The 25,794-nt window shown below is 39.9% G+C and overlaps 1 protein-coding gene across 1 annotated transcript in view; it reads right to left on the bottom strand.

Moving 5' to 3' along the window:
- Positions 1 to 25,794, bottom strand: part of LOC131050652 (uncharacterized) — a 173,258-nt gene that overhangs the window by 98,062 nt on the left and 49,402 nt on the right. The window contains exon 6 of the mRNA XM_057984863.2: positions 8,679 to 8,759. Within this exon, the coding sequence (XP_057840846.1) occupies positions 8,679 to 8,759 (81 nt within the window). The remainder of the gene's footprint in view (positions 1 to 8,678; positions 8,760 to 25,794) is intronic.

Genomic DNA, 25,794 nt, shown 5'->3' with positions numbered 1-25,794 from the left:
TTTGCACCATAAACCAAAGTTCGCTCCTGTCCTTCAGTCAAGGACCAGGACAATATTCATTAGACTAGTCATTTCTTTCAAAAACTATGTCAAGGCGAGGTCGCACAAGGTCGAAAATGCCTTTGAGAAGATGATAAGCAAGGAACCAAACGTCAAAAGATGACCAACTTGAGCAAAGAGGAAAGTTCGCTCCTGTCCTTCAGTTAGGGACCAGGGCGATATTCATAAAATCAATCATTCTTTCTAAAGGATCACATCAAATCAAAGTTACACAAGATTGAAAACGTCATTAGAAAGGTGATGAACAAGGAGTTGAGGTTAAAAAATGACAAATTTGAGCTAGGATTCAAAGTTCGCTCCTGTCCCTCACCAAGGGACCAGGGCGATGAACATTCAAATATCAAATTTGCCTTGTAAAAGACAAGTATGCGTGGAATGAAAGAACAAAGTCATTACTTGCCTTGTGATATAAATTGGTGATTAAAGAGGCGAAAGACCAAGGAAGAAAAAGCAAGTTCGCTCCTGTCCCTCACCAAGGGACCAGGGCGATAATGGTCTTAAGAGGCATCCATCTACAACATTGAATCGATCAAGCTCAAGATTCCCAATGAAGATGCCAGTTTCAACGTAGAGGAAGTGATTTTGAACGTAAAAAGCAAAAGAATCAAGACTAAAAGGATAGTTCGCTCCTGTCCCTCTTCCAGGGACCAGAGCGATGTGGTTTGTACCCCTTACATCTTCCATGTTTGGCGCCAACATCATTTTCAAATTACATTAAATGCTAAAAATCGATAAAGTTTGAAATATTCAATTAAAATTAGCATTTAAAAATAGCGCATGAAACATTTATTAATTAATTTTGCCTTTTTCAAAAAAATTGATCACGAAGGCATTTTAATTAATTATTAATTTTAATAAAATTGGTGCACTTGGATTATATTTTATAAAAGTCGGCCTTGATTTTCATTTGAAATTTGTTTTAATTGCCTTATTTTTACAAAGTCGGCCTAGAGGTAAATGAGAGGGTGAGCGCCTATAAAGGAGGGGTGAGTTATTTCATTTTCAAATCATCATTCAAACTTCCTTTGCATGCGATTTGGAGAAGACAAGGAGGAAGTGCGAATTTCATTGAGGAAAGTTGCGAAATTTCCATTCAAGGGGAGTGCGAACTTGGTTTGAAGTGGAGCGAATTTGCCATCAAGACGTTGTTCCTAAAATTAATCTTTAATCTAATCTATGTTATGCATTGCAATATCTATTACTAATTTTGAAATGTTGTGTAGGTACCAAGATGGCGACTCTCAAGGAAAATCAAGCCAGATCAAGGACGGTCTCCTCAAGGACGATCAAGCAAGGACAAGGGCGGCCTCTTCCAATCCAGCATTCCAAGGCGAGGTACATCATCATCCTGCAAATCAAGGACACAAGAAGTCAGAACAAAGGGTTCGTTGAAGAAGCAGATAATTTCAGAAGAGTTAATTAAAGATAGCTTCTCAACAACATCAAATTGAATATTTACCAAGTTACAAGTGTCAGATGAGGTGGCATCCCAGTCATCACTTCTCCAGTCAGTGTGGTCCACCTCAGCATGTCCAGATTCGATGTACCTAACTCATGGAAGGTGGCACAAACTCCGGTGTACCTACCCCGGCTATCCATTGGTCGATTTTTCCAGAGAGGACATGTGTCCAAGCAATACAATTTTATCATTGGTCAAGCATTAAATGTTATGTAATGGTTGTAACAAACCCTAATTAGGGTTTTCATTGTTGAATCTTGGCCATTGATCTTGAATTGATCAAAGCCATCAAATTGTATTGAGGGCACTATATAAGCCCTGGCATTTCATTTTGTAAAGGCTAATTAGCAATAAGTTAGAGATAGTATGTAAATAGTTGGAAGAGTTAGAATATAGTTGATAGAATAGCAATTAGAGTAGAGTAGAGAGAGAAGGCAAAGATTGTTGCCAAGAGGTTGTTGTAAAAGACTTGTAACTTCATTGAAGAAATGGTGAAATTTATGGGTCGATTCGACAATTTGCATGGTCTTTATACTTCTCGTATTTGATTTCATGTTATTAGATGAGTGGAAGAAATGTGCTTGATTGATGGTGGAATTCGTATATCCATACTACTAGCAGTTTGTTGATTGCAGACTTGCCTTGCGTAGTCAACTGGAATCATTCAGCTTAAGCCTAACTTCAATTGTCGCTTCTTCATTGATATGCATCAACCTGATGGTGTCTATGCCTGCAGTGATGATTTGAACATCATAAAGCTTCCCTTCGAAGATCGCACTAGCCTTGTGGAGATGGTCCTGCGATGTCAAAACAAGACCTAGTTAGAGTTTCACCAAAGATCAATCATTGCTCCTACATTCTTAGTATTAGGATTAGATCCTCTGTTCGCCCTCATCTTTTTTCCTTTTTTCAAGTCAAAGTTAGTAAAATCCTGTGTCCAGCAATATTCAAAGCAAATTAGAAGTTCAAGCATCAAATGTAAGTCCCCTTGTGATTCCAGCAAATCACATCATACCACTGGAGCTTATCCACACGTAGAGATCCTACATACAAGAACATTGGAGTCATCCTAACTGATCCTTCTTGCGATATCTTCAGCAGTTAGCAACTTTATTCAAGAGAGGATAAGGTACCCTTGGGTATTTTATTCTGTGTTTGATAGTGTACAAAATACACGTCAACAATACTCTCTGAGTCTAATATTTTCTTCTTTGTACCTTTCATTCTCCGCAATCGTTGTGTCTAACTTGGCATTGATTGCTTGGAGGTTGTCACCAATCTCCTGAAATTCCTGCCCTGCGGATGGACGACCAAGGGCAACTGAAGTGATCTGGAAATCCATGGGAGTAGCAGTGTCCGCTGTCACACCTGCTCTAGGAACAGCAATCTGCGCAATCCACATTCCTGTCTCATCTCTAGCTATGTGTGACAAAATCTCCGCTCTCTTGGGCTCTTTCTTCTTAGCAGTCCTAGCTAGGTAGTCATCAATATCCTCAATAGGCTGTACTTCTATCATTTGTTTACTTTTTTCCATACTCTTCCTCAACCATTCAAGAATAGCGGTCATCTCCATACCATCATCAAGACATATTTCTTGATCAAGGTCCTTCAGTGCCGAGATAACTTCATCATTATCATCAGGATTATTCCTGGTCCAATCATATACATCATTTCCCAAACTAACTTCCAAAAGGACACTAGGGGATCCCGGCTGGTCATCATTCTCATTAGGAGGTGCAGATGTTGCTGTGGCATGAAATTCCTGAGTATTCTCTGGTAGTATCACTGTGTTGGAACACTACTGAGTCTCCTTATTCTGTTCTGTTACTTCAATCACTTCGATTGATGAGACACTGGGAGGGGGTGAAGGAATGATAGTCTTCTGTTTCTTCTTCACATCCTCAATCTTCTTCTCTCTAGCCTTGACTTCTCCATGCATGTTCTTCCTTCTTTTGGGAGCTTGACTCTCTTCGTCTGCATGAATCCTGACATCACTGACAGTCCTCTGATTATCCTCGGAAGTAGACTCTTCCGTCTTCATCCTCTCATAAGTGAAGGGAACACCCATGTCAACTAATCTGTTCATCTGCATATCTACCCATGTGCGGGAGAAATTCAAGACTTCTCTCATCAATATATTCAGATCAGTCTCCTCTGACTCTGACCAATTTGGCAATAGGATTGCCTTCTTCATTTCATTCTCATAATGTGGGTGTGTATGATCTCTATCATCTAATACCTGATCAGGGATGAGGAAAAGTCCACACTTCCTCATGAAATCCACTGACATTCTGGACCACATTCTTCTCTTTACTGCTTGTTCATCCATTAAGTTAGCCCAATAATCCTCTATGTCAACCTTGTGAGTGAACTTCTCTCCTCTGATCCTTCCGACCTTCTTGTCTGGATCAAATCTTTCTCTTTTCTTGTAGGTAGCGAATCTGTAGAATGCAATCTCCTCACCTGCAGTGCTGGCAGCTATGGCGGATTGGCAGACCTCTGACGTCTTCCCAACTGAAATAGGGAATGTCATTCCTGCCCTGTGCTTCTCTCTCTGGATAACATCGAACTCTAGAAGCTCTCTTACCACTTCCAACAATATCATTCTATCAGTAGGATACCTAGGAAGTCTGTAGGGTTCAGATTGAAACCCATGAATCCTGAGGTATGTGAAAGTGGGAAACTGTATATACCACGATCCATATTTCTCTATTAACTCTGTTGCCTCCTTGGACAATCTTCTGTGGATTCCGCCCTGCAGCATCTGTGTGATGTACATAGTGAATGCATCATTCACTTTTTTTAGTCTTCAATTCTGTGCATACTCAACTGGGGGTAGCATTCATAACTCTTAAACTGTCCTTGCCCATTCCCGACTTCCCCTTTGCATATTAATCCTCTGTATGAAACAAACCGTGCAAGCAAGTACACCAGGTAAGAAGTCATGGCGAATGACTTGGACCTCTCTACATTCCTCAACTGAAAATCCAGATTGTCGCTTATGATCTTAGACCAATTCACTAGTGTCCCTTTAAGACAATCCTGGATGAAGTAGAACATCCATCCATGAAATATTGCTCCCTGCGGCATTCCCATCACTCTGTTGAGTAGGAATATCAAATCACTATATTCCTCCTTAAAATCTACGCACATAAGTGTCTTGGGAGCCTTGGAATGATGATTTCTAGGTTCAATCATCCATTCTTTATTAATTAAACTCTTGCATACACCCATCTTCTTCGTGTATCTGTCTGCATTATCTTCCTTAATCACATCCTTCATGTCTGTACTGCGTGGAATTTCGAATACCTCAGCAATGGCATCCTCAGCAAGGTAGGCGATGACAACACCCTTCGGACTCTTGATCATTCTTGTGAGCGGATCGTAACATCGTGCACACTCCAGGATCAACTCACTGCACTGTATGGATTGTGGAAACCCAGCGGCATGGAAAATGCCACTCTTCATAATATTCGCATATGCTGGAGAAGGAACCTGATCTCTGGATCCGAACATCCGACGCTGCATCTGGTCGAAGTCTAGGAAATGCATGTTGGTATCAGTGATCTCCCTCCATCTGGATGAAATCTTGAACTCTGGATAAAATCCAATCTCCAACGTCTTCAGCAGCTCTTTCCTTTCCTTGTATCCTGACTTCGACATCGCACCTGTACAAAACTGGAAGTTAGTCCTAGGATAAAAATAAATACTTGTAATAAAATTCCTGACTTTCTAGAGATTTAGCTAGTTTAGAGCATGAAGTCAGGAAAATAATCCATACACTTGGTAAATTTTAGCAATTACGTTCAATGTGTGACAACACTAAGGCATGGAAGCCTTCCATAAAAATTCATTTATACCTCCTTATGCTTAGAAAATATGCAAGCAAAGAATGCAAAGGAGCATACCGGATTGATGATGACTTAGGAAAGGTGTGAAAGGTTGTGTTTTCACACAATGAATGTCTGAAGACACCTTCCGCAGTCAACAATGGAGGTCAAAATTCTGAAGACAACCTGAAAATTCAGACTTTTAAAATATGTTGTAATCTTCAAAATGTGCATAAAATCAATAGAAATCAGTTTTATTGATGAAAACAATCATTTTCTGGAATGTAAGTATGGCTGGTAAAAATTAGTTTTCTGAGGACAAGTCTGAAAATCGAACACTTCAGACTTACCAGCACCTTGCAAAGTGGTTTAAATCCCTGAAAATGATGAAAAAAGGCTTAGGAAACAGCCCCAAGCAAATTCGCCAAAATTGGTTAGGTGGCTGGAAATGAAATTTCTGAGGACAACAGCCTAACAATGGAGTTTCAAACCTGCAACAGCGATAAAATGGTCTAAAAAGTGCACAGAAAACTCCACAAAATGTCTCCAAATGCTAAATATTTAAGTTAGAATTGGCTGGGCAATAAAAACTTAAGTCTGAAAATTAATGGCAGCCATTAATGGAGGTCAAAATCTGAAGCAAACCTCAGATCTGAAGCGAATCAGCAGGCTGGAAATGATGACAGCCAACAAACATGCATGAAAAATCCACCAAAATGTGGCCTCCAAGCAAAATCGAAATTTTCCCAAGTCTAGCGCTAAAATGGAAATCTGAAAATTGATGCCAATGGTAGCTCGGATCTGCAATAATGGAGGATGGCAATAATCTGGAAAAAATCGCCCAAGTTGGGATTGGAAACCCCAAACACAAAAATTTGCCTGCCTTCGCAAAAAATCGAAATTTTCAAAATTCTGAAAATTGTTGTCAATGGCAGCAATCTGCAAAAATGAAGGTCTGACCAGCAAGCAACAATGGTGGAGGAAAAATCGCCCAAGGTCTCCAAACACAAATTCGCCAACTTTCACCAAAAATTGCTAAATTTGGAAAAAATCGCCAAACTTAGCAAAATCGAAAATCTGAAACTAGTCTTTAATGGCAGCCAAGAGGAATAAATCAGCAAGCTGGAAAAAAATGGAGGAAAATAAATCCTCAATCCCAAACTTCACAAAATGCCTTGATAAAAAAAATTCGCCCAACTTGAAAAAAAAATCACTCTCATGGAGACCCCTGGCAGAAATAATAATAAAATAATGGTGAAGTTCCTCTCATATACTTGCTTTCAGCTCCAACTTTCACCACACAAGCAATGTGGGATAAAAAAAACACTTGTATAAATACTTGCTTGGTGAAACCCTAACTTGCTTCTAGAAGATTCAAACATTTAATAATTATTGCAAGTTATTAAATTTGCTTTTAAATTTTAAATAATCATTTAATAATTATTTAAAAGCAATCAAAATGGGGCTTTTATTTAAAATATTGCAATTTAAATCCAAAATAAAGCCTCCAGGGGAATATCGCTATAGGTTGGGATTAAAAAATCCCTTCAAAAATCGCTGAAGTGTCAAAATTTGCCTCATAGGGAAAATTCGACCCATGCTTGGATAAAAATCCATGCTCAAAATCATCAAAATGCACATAAATCACCCTCTAGGGGAAAATCGATAGGAATTTGGACAAAAACCCAGACAAAATTGCACTCAATTTGCAAAAATCACCCCCCAGGGGAAATTCGATGGGTGTCTGGACAAAAATCCACACTCAAAAATCACTTAACTTGAAAAAATACCTCCCTGGTGGAAATTCGACCCAGTCTGGACAAAAATCCGGAAAAAAATCCTAACTTAGTTGTCACAAAAATCCTGGTGGAAAAACGACCCAGGCATGGAATTATCCTTGCACTCCAATCCGCACTCCCAGGGGAAATTCAATGGGTGTCTGGATAAATCCTGACACTTAGCTAAATTTTAGCATTCCCAGGGGAAAATCGCTCCAGGTGTGGATAAACTGTGGGGGAAATTAGTGGCCAGTATGGATTCCAGGGGAAACCCATGTGTAGTATGGATTTTGAGTAGGGGAATGGGTTGGGTAGTCTGGAATGTGAGGGGAAAATCACCTCTAGCATGGATTTTGACCCTTTAACCCTTGGAATATGGATTTCCCTTAGGATTTTAACATTTTAACCACTCAAAATTACTCAGCGACTTTAAATTTAACTGGACTTAGACTAATTTTCCAAAAATATGAGCGAAACGCCAGGAAAATGTTGGAATAAAGTGCGAAACCAACTTAAATATTACCTTAGGAGCGAGAAAACAACTTCAAAAGGTTTGTGAATATCTTAGCACTTTAAAATTATTGATGCGCATGTTTAAAAACACGTTAACGTTCAAATGCTCAAACACTTAGCAAAACTTAGGATCATAAAAAAAATATCATCTTTTGCAACTTGATCCTAACACTTCAAAAACCCTAGACGGCACTAGGCATGATCAAAACTCTGAGACTCGGGCACGGAAAATGCAAAATTGCCCGCTAAGCAGCCAAAACCCTAACCTAACGAAGTAGGAAGCTAGCAAAGAGGGGGTCCCCGTTAGCAATGGGGCGATGTGTGAAAAGGTCACAACAATAGGCAACTCTCATTTCAAAAATGCTAAGTTATATATAAAGTGAGCAGTGAAAGAGAACAGCATGCATATCTTAAAACTTCTGGATTTAAATATAACCGAGAGAATGAGTATGATATGTCAAATTTTTTAACCCAACAAATTTGTAATAGCTTTATGATTCTATGAGCACATGCATGTTACTAAAACTGATAGCAACTTCTCATGTTCAGTATCCCTACTATAACATTATGTTATTGTGTAAGAGATGAACCAATACTTTTTCAGTGTAGATGGCTTCCAGCCCACCGTAGTCAGTTTTGATCCTTCAAGAAACATAGTTTCGTTTAACATATAAAGACTCTCAAACACAAAATTAGATAGCCATATCTATCATTCTGTGCAAAATGGGGAGAACAATGTTTATCATTCACATCTTTATACGTTAAGCATTAGTTTCCATTAAAATCTCCATATGTTGTTCAGATGTAAACTGAAAAAATCCAAAGAATTAATCTGAGATATTAGAGGGATTTCAATAAAAGAAGGTACTAATAACTACACTACATTAATAACTAATAACTACACTACATTAATAGAATACTGTCATGCAAATTACTATTTATGTAACATTCAAATGAAGTTGTCGAACAATAATAATAATTACTTCCCATTAATTAATTGAGAAAGACAGACTTTAAGAAAGAAAATAAAAAGCATACCGCTTCTGCCCCATAGCAAGATCCACAATATGTTTCATTGTGTTCCAACCTGCCACCATGTCGCTGTAAAGGTTTATCAATCTGCAAACATAATAATCCCATATATAAGTAACTTGTATATATTGACCCATTAAAATACAAATTTCATGCAACATCTCAATCTTACATTTATGACTTTAGATATCTATAGCATAGTTGCAGATATGTTTAAAAAATCATAATTTATTCTGATTAAACTCCACTCAGCCCTGATGCCAATTTTTTGCTGGAAAACTGCAGTTTTCTTAAATTAATTGGTCAAACCGATTTTTTAGTTTTTTATTACAGTTTATGGTTTCTGGGATATTGTAATAATTTCTGCAGCATTTTTTTCCTTAACTTCAACCCAACTTTTTCTAGAATACTTGAGAAAAAAAATTATCTTACAGTTTGCCAAGTTATGCCTACAAAAAAAATTGCTAGTATGATATGTATAACACAACCCTACACCTAATTTTTTTTATGGTTAAAGTGATGTTGTGACATTTTCACACATCGCCCCATTGCAAATGGAGACCCCATTTTTTACTTGGTAGCGTAGTTGTCTTAGCTTAGTCATCTAGCTTGGCAGTAGTTTCTTTAGTCTTTAACCTCTTGCTTGTGAGTGGATGCAATTCCTTTTCGTCAAGATGTGATCAAGTTAGGTAATCTAGCAGCAGGCAGGTCTCCCTTTGGATTGATTTGGAGTCTTTACAGCTCTAGGTGCTTAGGTGATAGGTGAGTGCCAAGATATTCATCAAATGATGCTTCACAATGTAGCTTCTAAGTCGAGTCAAGGTATGGCTCTCAAGATAGAAGAATAGTCAAGAGTATTATGCTAAGGAATGAGATGATAATCCTCAAGCAAATCTGCTAGAATCCTCTCAGGAATCAATGACAAGGAGCAATCAACAAACTCCGTGATTGGTAATCCCCAAAAAACATAAGTTGCTCAAGGTTACCCTAAATATTGTCAGTCTTGTCATGTTGTCAAAATAGTTGCTCAAGGTTGCTTAGGGGCTGTTAAAAGTAATCAAGGAAGGGATTCAATGGAGTCATGATCATATAGGGCTTAGGTGGAACAATCAAACATGTGAAGTAGTCTCAAAGGTGGATGATAAACGAAAATATAAGGGTGGATTTTGAGAAGATCATAAGTAAACTATAAGTTGCTTTCCTTGGATTTCTGCAAGGAAATTCAGGGATAAATCCATCAACACTCTGAGAGATGAAGTTTGAATGCAATTGAGAATTCCATGAAGCGGAGGAATCCACGACTTCAAGGAATCTACAACTTGGAGAAATTGTAATGAACCCTTACTGCACCTGCCTTGCCTTCTTGGGATTAGGAACAATTTCGTCACTCCCAAAGTTTGGTAAGGGCAATAAATCGGATCTAGGGCTTCCTGCAATATTTAGACATTATGATGAACCCATATCAGCAATGATATTAAATCAGTTACATGACTTCTGCATAAGAATAAACTTATTCGGAACGCTTACGGCTTTCGAAGGCTATCGGATGTTTATTTTGCATGAGGACAGCTCCAATCCCATCCCCGGAGGCATCCCACTGTACTTCAAAAGGAAGGGAAAAATCCGGAATAGCAAGAACGGCGCATGAGCTCATAGCTTCCTTTAGATTTTCGAAAGCTCTTTGGGCTGCCTCGCTCCAAGTGAAGGCCCCTTTCTTAGTGAGATTGGTGAGAGGAGCTGCCATTTTGGAGAACCCTCATACAAACCTTCTATAGTAACTATATAACCCCACGAACCCTCTTAATTGTGTGAGGGACTTAGGTCTAGGCCATTCTCTGATAGCGGCTATCTTCTCCTCATCCACGCTCACTCCTTCTGCATTAATCTTGTGCCCCAAGTATAAGATTTCCTCCAATCCAAACTCACATTTGGAAGCCTTTGCATACAATGATCCTTGCTCTAGGATCCTCAATGTTTCCTCAATATGTTTGAGGTACTCCTCCCAAGTCTTGCTGTAGATCAAAATGTCGTCAAAAAAAACTAGTAAGAATTGTCTTAGTTGCTTGCGAAAAATATGATTCATACATGACTGAAAAGTTGCTGGTACATTGGTTAGACCGAAAGGCATAACCAAGAATTCGAAGTGTCCATAGTGACACCAGAAAGTTGTTTTAAAGATGTCCTCTTCCCTCATCCCGATTTGGTGATATCCTGTTCGAAGGTCGATCTTGGAGAAATAGCTGGCCCCGTGTAGTTCATCTATCAATTCATCAATTCTCAAAATTGGGTACCTATTTTTGATGGTTTTTTTATTCAGTGCCCTGTAATCAATACACATTCTTAGAGTACCATCTTTCTTTTTAACAAGTACCACCGATGATGCGAAAGGGCTGGAGCTAGGTTGGACGTGTCCCATAACAAGTAATTCCTTAATGGTTTTCTCTATTTCTTCCTTGAATTTATGGGGGTGGCGGTAAGGGGTGGTGATGACCGGTTTTGCCCCCTCCTCCAACTCTATGGTGTGTTCAAATCCCTGTTTACGAGGCAAACCTTGGGGAATTTCTCCAAACACCCTTTTATATCTCTTCGTGATGGGTTGGATGTCCACGTGAATGGATTTCTCATGAGTATTGCTCTTATCTAGTATCATACATTGCGCCACCCATTCCCCTCAATTCTTTCTGAAAATCTGCTCCATTCTTTTACATGAAACCACCTTTGGACTGCCATCAGCTAAGCCCTTGAGAGTAACTTCCTTCCCTTCATGCTGAAATCGGATTGTTTGGTTTGGGAGGTCGAACATAAAACATCCCAGTGAATAAATCCATTGAGTCCCTAATATGATATTTGTGTCCAATGGTACCACGTAGAGATCTTCCTTAACTGGATGGCTACCTATTGTGAACTCCAACTCAAGCACCAACTTAGTGCATTGGATCTTTGCCCCTGTGGCTGTGGCTGCTTCGAACCCTTTGAAAGTTTGCGTGGGTAATTTGAGCTGCTTGACCAGTCTTTCATCGATGAAATTATGGGAAGCTCCACTATCCACAAGGGTGACTACGTTTTTCCCTTTAAGTGAGCTCTTGATCCTGAACAGGTTGTGTCTAGCAGCATGGGTGATAGTGGCAACTATGGCTTGATCCTCCTCACCCAACCTCATTCTTTTGTTGGGTGGTTCTTCTTCATCCTCATATGGTGGGACTTCTATCCTGTGAGCCCGGCTTTGGCATTTATGACTTCTTCCTTAATATGATTTTAGGCATGTAAAACACAGTCACTTTTTCTTAAGGTCCTCCAAGGCTGAGCACATATGTCCCTTCTCTCTTTTTCCTTGCAATAAGTACAAGACTTTACAATCCCTTCTTGGTTGTGTTTATTGTCCTTAGGTGGGGGTTTGGAGGAGCTACCGAAGGGTTTGGGCTTATCCTTGGGTGAGCTTTCCTCAAATTTCATAGCTTTTTTGTATAGCCTCATCTAATGTTTGGGGTTCATGAGTGCTCACCGTGCTTTTGATTAATCCCCTTAGCCCTTCTCTGAATAGGTAAGTAAGTCTTTCTTGTGTTAACCCTGGTACCAACACTGCTAATTTTTGGAATTTTGTGGCATAGTTTTCAATAGTTCCCTACTATCTTAATAGGGTGAGCTCTCGGAAATACCACTCGGGATGCTTTTGGTCAAATCTCTTTATGAGCTTCCGGGTGAACTCGTCATAGGTCTTTATAAGCTGATGTCCCTGGGTGATGAGGCCATGGTGCCACCACTCATGGGCCACTCCAGATAGGTGAAGTATAGCAAATTTAATGACATTGGATTGGGTCATGGGGCTAAGGGATAGATAGGTATCCAATTTTTGGACCCATGACCTGGCGGATACCTTCCCTTCCCCATCAAAGTTAGGGATGGCCACCTTACTTAACTTGTTTTGAAGTTCCTTATGGGTTGGAGGATGTCCTTCATTTCGATCGAGGGCCTTCAGTTTGGCATCACAATAGTCTCTAAAGGTTACAAGATCTCGTAGCTCGGGATCCAAGCTATGGTAGGCTGCAAGAATTTCATCTATATCTCCCATGGGTTTGTCATGGTTATCATCCCTTATTGGTACCTCCTCTCGTAGGAATGAAGGGCAAGTGGGCCTTGAGCCGGTGTCCTTAGATGGGGAGGGGTGTTGATTTTCGGAATGATTGGATTGGACTTCTATGGCATTATGGTTACTTATGTTTTGGAGGGCCTGCAGGGCAAGTCGGTTGTTCTTCTCATTCTGTTCAATGAAAGCCTGCATGGTTTTTTCAGTTTGTTCCCTTAGGGCTTGAGCAGTTTGCTCCATGAAAGCCCTAAGTTCATTACTCGCTTGTTCACTTATGTTGTTGGCCCCTTTTTTCCTTTCTCTTTCTAAGGCCCTAAGGTTCCTTTGGCTTTGTTGCATTAACTATTTCCATAGGGTGGCAAGAAGGAGGCTCTGATACCACTGTAATGAACCCTTACTGCACCTGCCTTGCCTTCCTAGGATTAGGAACAATTTCGTCACCCCCAAAGTTTGGTAAGGGCAATAAATCGGATCTAGGGCTTCCTGCAATATTTAGACATTATGATGAACCCATGTCAGCAATGATATTAAATCAGTTACATGACTTCTGCATAAGAATAAACTTATTCGGAACGCTAGGGTAATGCTCCAGGCTGGCCTGCCCATCCAAACCCATCCCATCTCTTAGGGCTCGTAGGGTTGCCTGAGGATGGGCCCGATATGATCTTGGCTGGCACTCCCTTGTTTCGAATATGTTAACAAACAGGGAACATAGAAAGATAATAAATGTTTACAGCAGACCTAGAATTAATAATTACAGAATTGGTGTTATTTAGCTATCATTTGTCCATCCTACTAATCGTGGAATTGATTCATCACAACTGGCTTAATTGCAAAATATGATTATTATCCATTAGTGTTCATTTCCTTTATTTATATTAATATACCTGTGAATACATAGCTCATGGTTTATTCCCTTTTTATCTGTTACTAGAGTGCATTTTAATGATTTACTAACTAAACCTGATGTTGCAGGTTGCATATTAAGCATGGGGGATAATTTCAATTTACTTTGATTGCTGTACTTTTGCTTATTATTGATACGAATAATTCCATTGACAAAGAGTCTTTATTTATCGATCTACAATTGTGATTTTTAGCAATTAAACTGTACAGTCACATATATTATGTTCATTCCAGATGATTTTAAAAATAAGTTACAGGAAAATAGAAAGAATACATTTTTGCATATGAAGACACTTCACAGAGCGATAAGAAAACATGGTTGCATTTTGACACCCAGACGAACTAGCCTGGGAATGTACCCAACTGCCAGCAATGGGAAGGGGGGGAGGCTCTGTACGATTTAAATGTTGGTTATTCATTGCTATGAAGAACTAGCGTCTCTCCCTCCTCACCGTGTCAACTTGATACAATCGCAGCCTATCCCGTAGGGTTCCATGCATAGTAATGAAACTGATATGATAATATTGCTGAGTAACAAAGGTTACCTGTTTGCGGATTCTCCTGGCAATTTCCTGCTTTCCACCTCTTACTTTCCCGTGCTGTCCCTGGACGGTCGTGGTTTATACTTACCATGAACCGTGCGACCTTTATGGAAAACATGGCATCTTTTATGAGTGGTTTTGGGAAAGGATACACCTTTCCATTCATGCTATTATTTAAGGAAAACATACTTAACCAAACGCATAGACTTTATCAATTTGAAATAAAATACATTTAACTAATCACATAAACTTTATTAATTCAAAATTTGAAAATGATACATTGCGTGTAAATCTGATTCGGTTATGCATTTTCTGTTTACACGGGAATATGACAGAAATCCACAACTTGGAGAAATCCACGACTTTGGGGTCATAGTGGGCAATTGTTAAGGTAAGTAACGGTATCCAAATGTCTTGATAGGTGATGAAGAGATACCTTTGATTGAACTGAGTGAGGAAATCAGCATGATGAAAGTGAAGTGAAATGAAGATTAAGTCAAGGTAAAGGTCACACTTGCAGTGCTTATCCTTGAGTTGCCAAAATCCACGCTTCAAGCATGGAGATGACAAGATTGAACCTTGAAGTGAAAATGAAACATTGAACCCTTGCTTGGAGCGAATTGAAGAAAGATCAACATCATATTAAAGGTTAAGAGAATTGATCAACTAAGTGATTGAAGTTGGCAAGCTTGAACAACGATGATGACTATCCTCCACTCACCAAAATCCACAAAGTAGAGAAATCCATGACTTGGAGGGGGGGGCGAGCAATTTCATCCTTCAGTTGATAAAATACACGACTTAGAGATGGAGGTGAGCAATTTCATCCTTGAGTTGATAAAATCCACGACTGTTATGCCTGGCCTGCAAATTAGGATTAGGGGTCTGTTGACATGTATTTTGTACACTGCCTAACACAGAATAAAATACCCAAGGGTACCTTATCCTCTCTTGAATAAAGCCTCTGATTGCTGAAGATGTCGCGAAGAAGGATCAATCAAGGTGACTCCAAGGTTCTGTAATGTAGGGTCTCTACGTGTGGATAAGCACCAGTGGTCGTTGTGAATGCTGTTTCATCAAGGGGCCTTACGTTTCCGTTCAAGAACAGATTTTCCTAAAACTAACAAGCTCTCAAAAGATCAAAAGGTAGGGTTTGTAAAGGATGAATTCTAATCTAATCCTAGGAATGACTCAATGTAGGCTAGCTTTGGTAGGATCCGACCAACTTCAGTATTGCCAAGGAATTACAACTCTACTGAGATTGATGCGATCTTCTAAGGTGATTATTGATTTTCAAATCATCAAGAATCATAAACACTACCATGAAGGTACATATCAATAGTTCAATGATGATTGAAGGTTTAAGCAATCCAAATATCTCCAGTTGACCACACAAGGCGTCCTTACAATCAGTAAGAAGCTAGTGGTTTGGAATGTGAATCTCACCAAAGATCAAGCTCAACACTTAGTCCTTCAAATTTAAACACTACTTCGACTGAGAATGATTCAAGAAAGTAAACAACCATGAAGATAACCACGAGAATTGCAATAAAACACCATAACTTCAATATTTTATTGATCTCAAAGTCAACATAGACAACAATTGCTTGAAATTCTTTCTTCAATGCTCAATCTTGCTACAAAATAACTTTCTTCTCTCCAAAAGCTCTAATTCTAGTTCTAATATCTCATTTCTAATTTCTAATTACAAAATGAAAATGAATGAGGGTATATATAGCATCCTCAATTACAATGAACGGCCCAGATCAAAAGAAGATCAACGGCTGAGATTTTGACAGCGAAACCCTAATTAGGGTTTTATTACAAAAAGTTCCCCTTTTATTGAACAATATTAAATGCATAGCCAAATATTTAATTGGCACAAAAATCTAGGAAACATAGACCAATGATAATTAAGGTGCCACATCATCTATAACAACCTTTCTTCTAGAACCTTGTTTCCTTTCCAATGCTCCTTCTTAGCGTATGCAGTGAATCTGGACACAATTCCTTCAATCTCAGCAATAGGAATCTCTAGAAGATTCCTCATTCGTTCCTCCAAGTGGATGATCTGATCGAAAGCCTTGAGAAGAGCTATGTCCCATCCAGGCTCGAGTTCCTTGACCTTCTCAATCAGGAGCATAGTGGCGAACATTTGATCTCCTTGCTCATCTGTGATAACATTCTCATCTTTGCAAAAGATGACCTTGACCTTCTCCTCCAACTCTTGAAGATTCACATCTGTCTCATCTTCAATCCTCCTGCCAAGAATAGAACATAACACCTCAAACACCTTGTCCTGAATCGGATGAATGACCTCCTCAACTTGATTGCATTTGGTACTAATGTCTTCGAAAAGAACTTCCTTCATCTGAAGTAGAGTTGACCACTGGAGCAAATTATGAGCTCCTCCATCCATTATCTTTTCTTGTGCTAAGATCTTCCTTGGTGTTTGTCTGATTACTTGCAGAACAGGAATGATAACATCTCTAGTCTGGGCAAAGGCGGCTACTGTTATCATCAGGTTGTGAATGATCTCAAGGACCTGGATAGCTCGATGGGTGGTCTGCATCATTCTTGTTGCGAACTCAATGGCAACGGTATGAGATTTGTCAATCCAAGAGCTCATAAGCTGAACCAAGCTCTTAACTCTTTCTGCCTCACCAACTGATTCAAGGGGAAGTGCTTGCACAGGAGATACTGTTGGATCCTGACGTCCCAAAGGCTGATTGAGATGGCTAAAGTAACCTCTCCAAGCACCGACCTCTCACTCAAGCTTTCTATTCTTTTCCATTTCTTCTTTAAGCTTGTCTTTAAGTGCCTCAAATGAATCAGTTGCCTCATCCAGTGTCTGCTCGGCTGTGAGTGGACCAAGCTCAAATGTTTCTACATCATACTCTTCTGCAAGGATTTCACCTTCATACTTGTCTACTGTCGGTGTAGCTATCTACAACTTCCTGGACCCTGTCTCATCTCTGATCATCTTGGACATCTTGGTAGCCTTCCTTCTCTCTGTCACTTCTTGAGAATTTCCAACAAGGCTTTCTAAATCAATTACATTATCTTCATCTTCGATCACAATCACCCTTGTTAGCCTCTCCTTTAACCAATCTGGAATGGCGGACCTTGTCTCTCTAACTTGTATTTCTTTGAGCACTGATCCTTCTTCTCGGAGAGGAGATGTCACTTCATCATCATTCTTGTCTTCATGTAGCTCATTGACTTGGGGAGATTGACTTGATGAACGTTGAGGTGCTTGCCTTTCTTCATGTTTATCATTCTGGACCATCGATTCCATAGATTCCTCAACTTCAAGTACCCTCTTCTCTTGTCCTTGACTTGTCCTTTTTTCATGTTGGGAAGATGTGCTAGATGAGTGACCTCGATGGGCCTCTTGCTTCTTCTTGGAGGGTTCCCTTTTCTCAGGTCTTTCTTTCCTCTTCGCGCTTCTAGGATGAGGATTGTCTTCACTTACGCATCTAGGGTGTGGATTGTCTTCATTTGTGCTCCTAGGATGAGGATTGCCTTCGCTTGTGCTTGCTCCTCCTTCCCCTGGCCTTTCCTCCAAAGTAAAAGTCATCAATGTGTTCTGTTCTCTCAACTTTTGATGTTGTATATCCACCCATCTGCGAGTACAAGACAAAACTGGAGCCATCAAAGTTCTCAAGTCTGTAATCTCAGGCTCGTTCCAATCTATCTTCACTGTTTTGTCCTCTCGGTCATAAGATGATTGGAGATGTCTGCCACTGTCCTGGGCTTGATCGGCCACTCTGTAAATTTTGCATTTCCTGATGAGATCTAAAGGTAATTTGGAATGCATCTTTCTTTTCACCTCTAAATCACTTGAGAGATTCATCAAAAAGTCCTCTATCTGAAATTCGTGTTTGTACTTTCTACCAACTGTTTCTTCTATATATCCATAAGGATCAAAATTCTCTCTCAAGGCAAAGAACGAAAATGAATATAAGGCCAACTCTTTCTCTGCGTCATCCATGGCTAGAGCATTAGGACATACCTCAACTGAATTCCCTAGTATGATAGGCACAGGAATTCCATTTCCATGTCTGTGTCTAAATGCCTTTGCATAAGCCGCCAACTGCCTAGTCACCTCAAGTAACACTATTCTGTCTGTCGGATATCTTGGCAACATATATGGAGGTGAAGGACACCCATGAACTCTAATATATGTGAACTTCTAGAATTGGATAAACCAAGCACCGTACCTCTTCACAAGCTCCTGTGCATCTTGAGATATCCGATTGTGAATCCCACCTTGCAATGTCCTGGTGATGTTCATCGTGAAGGTATCATTAACTAACTTGTAGTTACTTCCAGGTGGATGATGCAAATGAACATAAGATTCACAAACTCTGACTTCTCCTGGTCCTCTTCCAATCGCTCCTCTGTGAGGTAGTCCTGCATATTCAAAACTCCTGATCAAGGCATATATGATGTATGAGCTCATGTGGAATGACTTGGTAGCCTTCAGTCTTCTCAACTGTACGTCCAAGCAATGGCTAATAATTCTAGCCCAATGAATTGTTCCTTTCCCTTGAACTATCACTTGGATGAAGTAGAACATCCATTTCTCAAAATAGGAGGCTTGAGGAGCCCCTGTAACTCGATTGAGTAAGGTTATCAAATCTCTGTATTCCTCCTGGAAGTCAATCCTATGTGGTGTGTTTGGAATCTTGCTCAGGCGAGGACGACTTTTGAGTAACCAATTCTTATTGATGATGCTTAAGCAGGTGTCTGGATCATCTTCGTACATGGATCTAGCTCCTTCCAAGCTTTTGTAAATCATATCTTTATGTTCTGGCAGATGGAGAGCTTCACTGATAGCCTCCTCTGAAAGGTAAGCCAAAGTGTTTCCTTCCTTGGACACCATTGATCTTGATTGCGGGTCATAATGGCGAGCACACTCGATCATCAGCTCAGGGCACTGGACTGCTGGAGGGAAGCCGGCCGCCTTGATAATGCCACTTTCAATTACTCTCCTTGCGACAGGTGATGGCTTTCCAATGTAAGGGACCTCTCGGAACTTCTTCACACTGAAGTTTCCCAAGTTGGTATCTCCAACGTTGCTCCATTTTGACACGATCTTGGTCTCCAATTCTTCATTCCTTTGATCTTCCTTCATGAGAGCTGGACGACTAGTGCATGCTCCTGTCTTCGAGGTCGCCATCTTGATACCTACACAACATTTCATAATGAGCAATATACTTTGCAACGTAGAAATATAGACTGGATTTAAGTTTTAAATTTAGGAAACTTCATGATAAATCTTTGAATTATCATTTCCTAAATATAGCTATGCAATTGGAAATTCAAAATTTCAAAATTTGAACAAGGGAGATCTCGCCATACCTCTCTTTGAGAACTATGAAAGATCCCTGATAGATCTTTGCTGTTAACCTGCTGTAATTTTTTTTATTTTTAATTTTGTTTTCCTGTTTATTTAAGTTTTTCTTACAAAACTAGACAGAAGTGCAGAAAGGGTTGTTTGTTTTTGTGTTTTTGATTGTTTAATAGCATAGGAAGGAATAGATAACAGCAAATATGAAGCAATACTGAAATAAATGAGGTATACAGCAAAAATCAGAATTATTGCAAATCGTACCAGGCAGATTTGTCTGAATTACAAAGCCAAACAATGAATCCAATGTATTTCCCAAGCTCTCATACAAATTCAAAGTCAAACTGGAAGATGAAGAATGTTCTCCAACCCCACATACACTGGAAGTGAATACAAGCAATACCCTATACACCACGTGGTGTATTTGCTGCAAATGGCATTCCTCCAGCTGCAATGAACCACGTCTCCACTGGAAAGATGGTAGGCCACGCTGAAACCCTACTGAGAATTGATGCCTCTGTCCTTAATCACCACACACAATGCCTTATAAGTCCGGTGCCAAAGATTGCTGAGGGCTACGTCCCAGCCAATCCTAATCCTGGGGTTTGCGTCCCAATTGAGAAATCGCTCTCCAGAGCAAATTCATACAAGTTGTCAAATATGCAAAAGATGATGATAGAATGAAGCTCCTATCCCCTTATAACCCCTCTCAATTGCAAATCGAACCCTAATTGTCTCCAAGTGGCATGGTCTAGTGGAAATGTTATAATTTCTTATTTTAAAGTGGTCATGTTACTAGAAAATGACCTTTTTCCTCATAGACAGAAATCCGCTCACTGAATTGCCCTGAGACCAAAGAGAAAGATTTAAAGAATTTCAAGATCTTTCCAACGAGCTATCACACAATAGGGTGCGCATCCAGATGAGGCCAAAAATCCCCTTATTACTCCAAAATGGCTAACAACTTAGCCTTATTTAATTATTAAACGCTAACTTAGGAAATATTAAAAATATAACCCAAATAGCCATAAAATGCCCAACTGACATTACAAACCCTAAAATCATCCTGTCACCTGTCTGTGACTGAAGTCGGAAATCAAGGATTCACTGGTAGTCTCATCCCTAAAATCTAGGGATGCTCCTAAAATTTAGGAAACAAGCCCAATCTCTCTGAAACTGAACCCAAAGAGGCATCTCATGGAGACCCAACCTTGGGCATGATCAAACCTCCTAAAAAGTAGGAACTGCCTCCTAAAACAAGGAATGTCTCCCAACTGATCAATAACTGCTAGAACACCAAGTCTCCAACACTGAATAACCATACCGGGTCTCTGTCCAACCCTGTTAGCCTACAAGACCCCATAATAAGCTGACTCACATGTCTCTGCTAGACTGAGCTAGAGTGGGGACATGACAAACTAACTCTAAAAAATGATGCAAAAATTAAGAAATTCGCTAGGCAAAATGAAGATCGAAGTCCTCTAGCAAATGCGCCTCCTTCATCAACTTCACCACCCTTTGGGTCTTCAACGCCTTGAGGAAAACTCGCTCCACCTCTAACTTCCAACAAAGTTCGCACTCCTGCTTAGACCAGATTTCGCACTCTTCCTTGGACCAGATTTTGCACCTCTATTGCTTCTCCAAATCGCATTTGAATAAATGATTGAATGATGGATTAAAATGCTTCAAAATACCTCCCTTATATAGGCGCTCACTATTGCAATTGCCCATAGGCCGACTTGGAAAATAGGCCAAAATAAATAAAAATTCAATAAGAGAAGAGGCCGACTTTCAAAAAAAATATTAAAATAACATCCCCAAGCACTCCATTTTTGAATTTAATTTAATAATAATTAATTTTAAATGCCTTTACAATTAAAATTTTGATTTTTTAAAGGCCTAAATTAATTATTAAATGCCCATGCGCACTTATTAAATGCCAATTTAATTAAAATATTTTAAGTTTTTTAGCGAATTTGGCATTTTAATGTAATTTGAAGGATATTGGCGCCTAAGCATGAGAAGAATATCACTTTGTTAAGAACCTCGCTCTGGTCCCTAGGAGAGGGACAGGAGCGCCTTAGCATTTTGGCCTTGTATTTCTTGCTTTTTACGTTCAAAGTCTTATCTTGGACGTCCAAAATGGCATTTTCGTTTGGAATCTTGAGTTTGATTTATTCCATCTTTGGAAGGAGTGCACCTTAAAACATTTTCGCCCTAGTCCCTTGGTGAAGGACAGGAGCGATCTTACCTTTTGTCCTTGGTCCTTGTCTTTTCCAATCGCCAATTCATGTTGCAGGGCAATCAATGATCTTCTTTGTTCGTTCTATGCATGTTCATCTTGCTTTGTTAAGACAAAATGAGTTCCTCTTAAGATTTTCGCCCTGGTCCTCCAGTGAAGGACAGGAGCGATTTTTTATATTTGTGCTTGAGATAGTTGATTTTTTGGGGTCGATTCCTTGTTCATCGTCCTTTGAAAGGCATTTTTGACTTTGTGCAACCTTGCTTTGGCGTGGCTTTGGAAAGGAATGATTGATTTTATGAAAATCGCCTTGGTCCTTGAGTGAAGGACAAGAGCGCCTTTTGGTTTTTGGCACAAACGCTTGATCGTATCATCCTTAAATCACTTTCTAAACGTAGAACATCACTTCCCCTTTCCACCTTGAGTCTTGGACACAAGAAATAGTATTTCACCATGTTAGGCGTCTAGATATTTTGAAGATTTCGCTCTAGTCCCTTGGTGAGGGACAGGAGCGCCTTAGCCATTTTCATCAAGTCTTGTGGTCTTTGCAACTTCGTCCTTCCTTGTAGCACTTTAAATATCATCGCCATCTTGTGCCTTGGCCTGGATTCGTCTAAATTTAGAGGGGAAGACATGATAATATGTTTTTCGCCCTGGTCCCTGAGTGAGGGACAGGAGCGCCTTGGCCATCATGAGCTCACTTATGTTTTGCAAACTTTCAAAATTATCTTCAATTGGTTGACTACGCCTTCCTTCCTTCATCTCAAACTTGAAACTCGCTTTACCTTTGCCAAGAATTTGTCTTGTGAGAAAATCGCTCTGGTCCCTTGGAGAGGGATAGGAGCTTCCTTTGAAAAATCGCTCTGGTCCCTTGGAGAGGGACAGGAGCGCCTATTGCAACTTGGGTCGATTTTCTCCATTGTGGCCTATTCAAGTTATATTCAACGAGCAAAACATGCCTCTCTCGACCTCCTTAAATCGCGAAATCACTTAAATCTTGCAAGGATAATGCAAATTTGGAATTCAAGCTCCGGTCCTTCAGTGAGGGACAGGAGCGCCTTTATCTTTCTAGGCCAAAATTTCAACCTTTCATTGCTAACGACTAAGTCTGGATACTCCATTATGCTCGCTTCATCTTTCCTTGCGTCCCTGATGTTCCAGTTCGATCAACTAAGACCAAAATGATCTAAATAAGCCATTTCGCCTTGGTCCTTCAGTGAAGGATAGGAGCGAATTCACCCTAAACCTTAAAAACTTGTCATTTATGAGTCTTCAAAATCTTCAAAATCTTCAATTCACGTCCGATCATATCCCCTGGCGACCCTGCACAAAAACATTAAAACAAGTCAGTAACCAAGATGCATAAAATATCAATTTCGCCTTGGTCCCTGGGAGAGGGACAGGAGCGATTTTACCTTTATAAGCCAAAATATCCAAAATTTAGGTCTCCAGTCACTTCACAAGGCATAATTAGGTCATTTCCAAGGCCAGGAATCAGTTATCAAGCCATCAAAAATTTGGTCAAGAAATTACCCAGACAAAAATGCACAATTCCATCATTAAATGGCTAACACTTAGACATAGCTTGAATTTGCCCTCAAAATCCTGACTGGACCTAACTTGAGACCTATCTAACTTCCTGACAGACTCATCCTATTTCAAAAATTGCAATTCTCGGGAGGATGCTTAATACTCTACAAAATTTGACTGGACTCGGCTTGAAAATATCCAATAGAAACCCCTAAGGCTTAACCCTAGTCCAGACAACTCATTCACTCACTCAAAACCCTAAGAGCAGAGAGAAGAACAGGCAAAACAGAAGCAAAAAGAGGGGGCCCCCATTTTAATGGGGCGATGTGTGAAATGGTCACAACAGGGTCTTATATGCAGATCTGATTTCTTATAATTCTGATTTGATTGCTAAGTCTGAGTTCAAAACTTTAAGGCCTAATTTCAAATGTTTGGTGACTGAGTTTGATGCATTTCAGGTCTGACATCAATTGTTTGCTAGTCTGACCTATATCTTTTAATGTCTGATTTTTAGACCTGAGTTTATGATTTTGGCAGACTTGGTTACTATCCGATCAAGAAACGGGGAGCGCAAGTTAAGATAAAGACGTTTGCTCTCCTGGTCCTCCTTTCTCTCTGCTAACCGGAAGGAAGGAAGACTAGTTCGTTCAACTGATCGCTCATCTACGTAATATAGACCCTCGGATGGGACGGATGGGAGGCCCATAGACTATCTTCAACGAGGAAGGGAGAATAAAATAGATTGAGGGATTGAAGCCCGTCCAAAGGAGGTAGTTCCCAGTCCATCCTTCAGGTTGAGGAAGTTAAGCCAGCCCACAAACTATAGTGAGTTAGGCAGGACAGCCAACTGTGGGTGAAGGACAAGTAGAGGTAGGAAAGTGAGTTGGTCCATATCCAGCAGCCCGAGCGGAGAAAGCAGTTCCCCAGTGTTCCTTTCGAGTTAGTCGCCCTTCCTTCCCACCCCCGATAGATTAGTTGCCTGGGTAGGGTTGAACTAGCTAGAGTAGGCTCCATGACCAACGGCTAGATAGTTTAGCTCCATCGAGGGCAGAGAATACTTGCCTGGGGAACTATATAGTGGGGGATGGACAAAGCTAAAAAGGAATGGGGCACTGCACCTACTGGCTATTACTCCCGAAACCCGCTTTCTACACTTTCGCTCCCAACAATGGAGGACTTTAATGAAAGTCCTACATTATCTTCATCCATATGGCGGAGTTTGATCCTAGTCTTGTATTATTTACTTCAATCTATGGCAGACTTTAAGAGAACTCCGGTATTATCTTGGCTTTGTGCAATTTGGAAGGGCGCAGTTAGCAAGATGTTCAACATTTTATGCCCTTTACTATGGAAGACTTTGTAGCAAGTCCGGCATTGTAATGACTTAGTGCAATTTGAAAAATTTTATCAACATTTTAGGAGATCAGACCCTGAACAACTTTGAATGTCGGGAACAAAGGAGGTATCAACACTCCACCTTGGTGAACCTTCAATCCCAAATGCCACACTTAAATCATTTTGCAACCTAAACTTGTGGCGGGACTTTGATGAATGTCCTGCAATCCCATTGACTAAGTACATAATTTTGATGCAAAGACAAGTTTGAAATGCCTCAATCAATGGCGAAGTGGAGGCTAAGTCCAGCATTAGATGCAACACATGACGAGCTTTTCAATATTTCCCCTTAGTGCAAAAATCACTTGGCGGAAATCACAGGTAAATTAACATTTCTTTTTGCAAGTTGAAAGGTTGAGTTGGAAGCAAGTTTGCAATCAAGAAAATGCCACCCTCCAAATGAATGGCAGACTTTGGGTGATCTCCCGCATTGTGCCAAGCTCAATGGCAAAATCTGTTGAAAGTCTGGCAGAACTTTTTACTTAGTGTGAATTTTAACATTGTTCAACATTTTCCAGGCACAAACTTGGCAAATCTAGGAAGATATTCAACAATTTCAGGGCGGAGATCGGACTCTCAACAACATTGAATGGCAGAAATTAAGGGGGATCAACAATTTTAGCATTTGAAGGCCTCAATGGTTGGTGGAGTTTGAAGTCCTTTCAACAATTTTTCAACAATGTGCAACAACAATTTTCCTCCTCAATGGCGGACTTAGGAAGAAATCTGGCAATCTTTTGCCTTCCTGCAAATTCGAAGTGGAAAATCACCGGTGGAGTTAGATAGGTGTTCAACAATTTTGAGTGGAGATTCGACCCTCATCAACAATTTGATCAAAAATTGCATAAAGTTTAACATTTTGAATTAGAAATGCAACATTTTACCATTTTGGAACAAACATGCAACATATTTTCTTAATAGTTTCAAACAATTGATATCAAGGTTGCATGTAACACTTGCAAAACCTGACGGAATCGCAAGTAATTTTCTACTTAAATGTAACATTTCAACTTGCATTTTCACACTTTGCAATTTTGGTGATATTGGCAACTTTCCACCCTATAGAC

The sequence above is a fragment of the Cryptomeria japonica genome, chromosome 10 (assembly GCF_030272615.1).
Source record: "Cryptomeria japonica chromosome 10, Sugi_1.0, whole genome shotgun sequence".
Classification (NCBI taxonomy): domain Eukaryota; kingdom Viridiplantae; phylum Streptophyta; class Pinopsida; order Cupressales; family Cupressaceae; genus Cryptomeria; species Cryptomeria japonica.
Note: the sequence above shows the minus strand (reverse complement) of the source record. Positions and strands in the feature narration are given on the sequence as shown.